General features: G+C 43.0%; 1 protein-coding gene across 1 annotated transcript in view; it reads left to right on the plus strand.

The window, feature by feature from the left end:
• KSR2 (kinase suppressor of ras 2) overlaps positions 1-4,812 on the plus strand; it is a 405,360-nt gene extending 400,548 nt beyond the window's left edge. Inside the window, exons 19-20 of the mRNA XM_004379037.1 lie at positions 3,573-3,702; positions 4,675-4,812. Coding sequence (XP_004379094.1) covers positions 3,573-3,702; positions 4,675-4,812 — 268 coding nt within the window. The remainder of the gene's footprint in view (positions 1-3,572; positions 3,703-4,674) is intronic.
• Positions 4,813-6,208: the final 1,396 nt, after the last annotated feature.

Here is a 6,208-nt window from a genome sequence, read left to right on the forward strand (position 1 = left end):
CAAAAGAGATTGGCTCAAGACACAGTCCAGTCTTGTAGACTGAGTCTGCCTCATTAACATAACTGCCATCTATCCCACCTCATTAACATCGTGGAGGTAGGATTTACAACACAGGAAAATCAGATCAGATGACAAAATGGTGGACGATCACACAATACTAGGAATCATGGCCCAGCCAAACTGATACACATATTTTTGGGGGACACAATTGAATCCAATGCACCATCCTAGTGGGAGTGAAATGGTATCTCATTGTGGTTTTGATTTGCTTCTCTGATGGCTAATGACACTGAGCATCTTTTCATGTGTTTGGTGACCATTCGAATGTCCTTTTTGGTGAAATGTCTATTCAAGTCCTTTGCCCGTTTTATGATTGGATTATGTGTCTTTTTGTGTTAATTTGTTGAAGTCTTACATATATTTTTGTTATTAGATTCTTGTCAGATATACGGTTTCTGAAGATATTCTCCCAGTCAGTAGCTTGTCTTTTCATTTTTTTAGTAAAGTCTTTTGATGAACAAAAGTTTTTAATTTTTATGAGATCCTATGTATTTATTTTGTCTTTTGCTGTTTGTGCTTTTGTTATTATATTAGATAATCCATTGTTGAAAGCTAGGCCTGACAGCATTGTCCCTGCTTTTTCTTCTAAGAATTTTATGGTTTTAGTTTGCACATTAGGTCCTTAATCCATTTTGAACTTGTTTTTGTGTATGATGTGAGACATCGATCCTGCTTTATTTTTTGCGTGTGGAAATCCAGTTTTCCCAGCACATCTATTGAAGAGACTCTTCTTTCCGTACTCTGTAGTGTTTTCAATGACTGATTTTTTAGAAGTAGATCACCAGGCCTTTCTTCTGAGGCACCTCTGGGTAGACTTGAACATCCAGCCTTTCAGTTAGCAGCTGAGCATGTTTAACCATTTGCACCGCTCAGGGACTTTCAGTACATGTTAGTTCTTTTCTCTCAGCCCCCCAGCATGGGGCAGGGGTATATAGGGATAACTGTTTGCACCACCTGGGGACTCCAATAATAGTAATAGTACCTTCCCGTAATGATAATAAATGTAAGGGCTTAGAATAGTGTCTAGCACAGAGTAAAAACTCAATAGGTGTTATAGTTTGTTATTATAACTATAATCATCTAGCACCTTTTCTTGAGAACTTCCTGGCCATCTAATCCAACTTCCCAACACCGGAGGATCACCACACCTTACACTCCCAGAGGTGTGAGTTTGGCAGGTGAACAGAGAGAAGATGCTGATTGAAAAGTGAAACCCTAGGAATAGCTGCTTTGACAGGTGTCATGGTTTGAATTATGTCCCCCCCCAAAAATGTGTGTATCAATTTGGCTAGGCCATGATTCCTGGTACTGTGTGATTTTCCTGTATGTTATAAACCTGCCTCTATGATGTTAATGAGGGAGGATGGGTGGCAGTTGTGTTAGTAAGGCAAGACTGGATCTACAAGACTGGATTGTGTCCGGAGGCAATCTCTTGAGATATAAAAGACAGAAGTGAGCAGTGAGATAGGGGGACCTCATACCATCAAGAAAGCAGTGGCAGGAGCAGAACGCGTCCTTTGGACCGGGGTCCCTTTGCCAAGAAGCTCGTAGTCTGGGGCAACACTGATGACAAGGCCAAGAGAGAGAAAGCCTTCCCCTGGAGCTGACGCCCTGAATTTGGACTTCTAGCCTACTTTAACTGTGAGGAAATAAACTTCTCTTCGTTAAAACCATCCAGTTGTGGTATTTCTGTTATAGCAGCACTAGATGACTAAGACAACAGGTTCTCTGATCAGTAAGGAGGGTTGTTGTCAGTTGCTGCTGAGTCCGTTCTGACTCATGGCAACCCCGTGTGTGCAGAGTAGAACTGCTCCATAGGGTTTTCAAGGCTGTGACCTTTCCGAAGCAGATAGCCAGACCTGTCTTTTGAGTCATCTCTAGGTGGGTTGGAACCCTCAACCTTTTGGCCAGTGGTTGAGTGCTTAACCATTTGCACCACCCAGAGATTCCTAGTAAAGAGGGTAACAGAGTGTTCATTGCTCTTCAAAGCTAATTTATCCAAATTTTCTTAGATTAGAGGAAAGATCATTTTCTAGGATTTTTCCAGATTCTTCCTGGGTTGGGAAATCTTGTTCTCGAGAACTGAGATCCAGCTGCATGGTACAGCTCAGCATCAGGCCAACAGCCCATGCTCACACACCACGGTCCTCACTGCCGTCCACACCTCACACCCTCACTTATGCACAGCCCAGCTGAGGGCGAATCCATCCCCACGTGGTGCTCCTTGGAGCCATCAGCCATCACTGTGTCATGATTTATGGAACAGACAGTAGCATAGTAAATCCTTCTGGAATAATTCCTGCATTGAAATATCCTGGTGTTCCCAGATAAACATGCTTCCACTATAATTTATTTTCTCATTTTCATTTGGCAGATAAGGAAATCTAGGCTCAGAGAAGTGAAGTGACCTACCCAAAGTCATCCTACAAATATAAAACAGAATCTTGAACCCAAGTCAATTTGAATATCATAGCTTTTTTTCTTTCCACTGTTGTTCAGGATGGTTTTTACTTAGAAAACACTCATAAGTTTTAAAAACAAATAAATAGAACAAAAACACCACCTGTCCCAAACGGTTAACAATTACTTAAAACAAAGATGAGAAAGTAAGGGGGTAGAGAAACTAGATTAATGGAAATGAAACACCAGAACGGAAATAATGAGAATGTTCACGCATTGTGAAGACTGTAATGAATGTCACTGGACAACTTTTGTAAAAATTGTTGAATAGGAACCTAAACTGTCGTAAACCCTCACCACAAACACAATAAAATATTATTAAAACAAACAAGCACCATATGCTTTAATAAAAGGCAAATGTAGTTCCATTTTCCAAGGTGTTAAAAAAAAAGAAAGAAAACCCTGTAATCTTATCACTTAGAGTTAGCCATTGTTAACATTTTGCTGTGTTTCTCTTGATCCTTTTGTCATATATATACAATGGCTTTAAAAAAATAACATTATACCTTATATACAGTCTTGTGTCCTTTTTTCACTTAAAATTATATATTAAGTATATTTTTCATACCAGCATAATTTCTTTGAAATATTTTAATAGTACTGTAGTATTCCGTTTCATTTTATGGATTTACCATAAGGCATGTAATCAACTCCTATTATTGAAAAATTGCATTGTTTCCACTTTTTTTAATATCACATGTAATGCTGTATAGAGCATCTTTGTACATGAATTTTTGTGCATATCCCTGATTATTTACTTATAATAGTTTCCTAGAATTAAAACTTATAAAGTCAGAGATTCTAGCAACTATCTGTGTTCTGGGTTTTGATTCAGTTTAACTAAGGCACCAAAGAGAGGCCTCCTGAGATAAATGTGACTTCTGAGAAATCAAGAAAGCTTTAAATGTGTCCCAACTGGCAAAACACCAACCCTAAAAGGAAGAAACTAGGGGATGGAGTGGTTATCCAGCAGGCTGGCTGAGTTTATGTGTGCATTGGGGAGTGGGTACAGGGTCTCACACCAACACCCCTTTAACAACATCTGCCAACAGCACAATCTGGTATGAACTCCACGCCAGGGAGTGGCCTTTCAAGACCCAACCAGCAGAAGCAATAATCTGGCAAATGGGCACAGGCATGAAACCCAACCTCAGCCAGATCGGCATGGGAAAAGAAATCTCGGTGAGTCATGGGATAGAACCAGGTCTGGAATACAAGGGGAGAAGCTGATAGAGTCCTGGGCCTTCTTTTTCTGCATGTTAAGGTTACAGATGCCTTTTCAGAGGATGACAAAAAAGTGTGTGTAGCTGCTTATGTAATGGTTTGGCGCTCAGAAGGCAAGCCCTTTGCACTATGCCTGCAATTCAGGTACCTACCACCAGGGGCGCAATAGCTCTTGGCCAGGTTTTTCTAGAAATGGAACCAAGCAATGCCCTTCTTTTTCTGTGTGTGTGGTTTTTTTTTAAATATATTCACTACAATATCACCAATGCTAATGATTCTAATTTGATTTGCATCTATATACAAATTATAAAGGCATTATCCAACAGAGAGCAAGGTATACACAAATGGAAAAGCCTGAGTATAAGTGAATTATCTTTTTCTAAAACAGAGCAGGAAGAATAGTTTCTTTTGATCAGAAAACAGATAGTTCAGGAAGGGAGTAATTACCTGTACCTATCTTTGCAATTACCTAGGTATCCTTTCTCAGGTGAGGAGATTACAAAAGGTAGCTTTTCTCGTATGTGACTTTGAAGACCACTTATAGTATTGGGATGTGGATGGAAACTTCAGAATTCCCTTTGCTCCCTCCCTTTTTAGAAAATGCCAGGAAACTCCTTTAGGAGTATTATTTAATCTCAGTGTATCCCAGGCCTTTAAGCATAGGTTCTACCTAGTTTGTTATATGGACTCAGAAAATAGATGAGTAGTAGGATGGATGAATGAAGGGGTGGATAGATAGATGGACAGATAGATGGGTTATGGATAAAGGATTAATGAGTGAATTGACAAGGATGAATGAGTGAATGAATGATGGAGGAATACTGAGGGAGAGCAGACGGATTAGACAAATGGACAGATCCAATGAGGTGCCCAAAAGTAATTCGAGAAGTTGCCGTTTATGTTCCATCACCACATGTTGGTTTCTTGTAGGACATTCTTCTCTTCTGCTGGGCCTTTGAACAAGAAGAAAGACCTACCTTCACCAAGCTCATGGACATGCTGGAGAAACTGCCAAAGCGAAACCGCCGCCTGTCTCACCCTGGACATTTCTGGAAGTCTGCAGAGTAGGTTTTCTCTCCCAGCATCTCTTCTCACTGCCCTGTCCCCTGGCCTTTGTCACCTTTTTGCTCCCGTATATCCACCATCCCCAGCTCCACCGCCCTTCCTACCAGTTTCCTGTTTGGTGGCGTCTGCTCTGGGATTTGGGGCCTAGAGCCCACAATATAGGGCCTTGGTCCCTTTGGCTACCATGGCTACCTCATTGCCTGTCTCTTCCTGGTGAAGGTTGATGCCCCGGTGAGTCTGAGCCTCACGTGGTGAGGTGGTTTCCTGAACCCCCCAAGCCCCGTGTGTCAGGTATCCAGGCCACCCCTCGGTGGGGCCCGGCTTTCAGCAAATCTCCTCTTAAGCCAGCAGCCTGCTGCCACCATGGCAGCCATCAGCTCCCAGCTGCCTCCATTGCATGAAGCCAGGTGCAGGGAAGGTTCTCAGCTTCTCAGTGTCATAAGTATCTCTCTGGCTTCCTCATTAAGAGATTCTACACCATGCTTTTCCTTCTTGTTCCTGACTCAAGGTCAGAAGCCCATCTGGAGTAAACACTGTGGTCTCCCTGGGGACCTGATCTCTCCAGGAGGTGAGAGCGAGACGGGCCTACAGGAGGTTGCTGAAGGACCCCTGCTCCCCACTGCTCTGCCAGGCACACATGATTGTGCTCACACACACAGATACACTCAGGGACAAACACATGCATATGTACCCAGGAGCAGTACGTGAACACACACACTCATGCTCACACATGCACAGACACACTCAGGTACCCAAACATGCGTGTACATAATCGCATTGCGTGTTATATGAATACACTCAGACACACACACATATGCATACTTGCACCGATGTGCCCCCCCCGCTACATGCCTGCACACAGATGCACAAACACAGATACACACATCTGCAAACTCCCACCTGCATGTACACGTGTACCACAGCAGTTGGTAGAATCTTCCCAGGCGACCCCATGAAGATACCCAAGGTGGTGTCTGTAGAGTGAATACCCCAGGGTTGGACATCAGGAGACCCCCGCTCTGTTCCTTATCTTGCCATTGAACTTACTGAACCTGGAAGATGGGGTCACTTCCCCAAGGGACTCATCCTTTCCCCCAAGACAGTTGGAAAGAGCACAGCTTTCACAGTCAGACAGACATGGATTGGAATCCCTGTCCCAATGGCCTTGGACATGTCACTTGGCCTTTCTGAGCTGCAGTTTCATCCTTTGAAAACTGGGGGCAACAAAACCCCTGTCAGGAGTTCTGTGAGGATCCAGTGAGGTCATGCGGTAAAGCACCCGCTACGGTGCCTGGCATGTAGTAGGTGTTCAGCATACCATAGAAGCATTGTCTGCCTGAAGGTAGATTGGTCATACTCCACAGCTGGCATGTTTCAAGGGAGTAAGCAGCTAACTTAA

The sequence above is a fragment of the Trichechus manatus genome, unplaced genomic scaffold (genome assembly GCF_000243295.1).
Source record: "Trichechus manatus latirostris isolate Lorelei unplaced genomic scaffold, TriManLat1.0 scaffold00061, whole genome shotgun sequence".
NCBI classification, from domain to species: domain Eukaryota; kingdom Metazoa; phylum Chordata; class Mammalia; order Sirenia; family Trichechidae; genus Trichechus; species Trichechus manatus.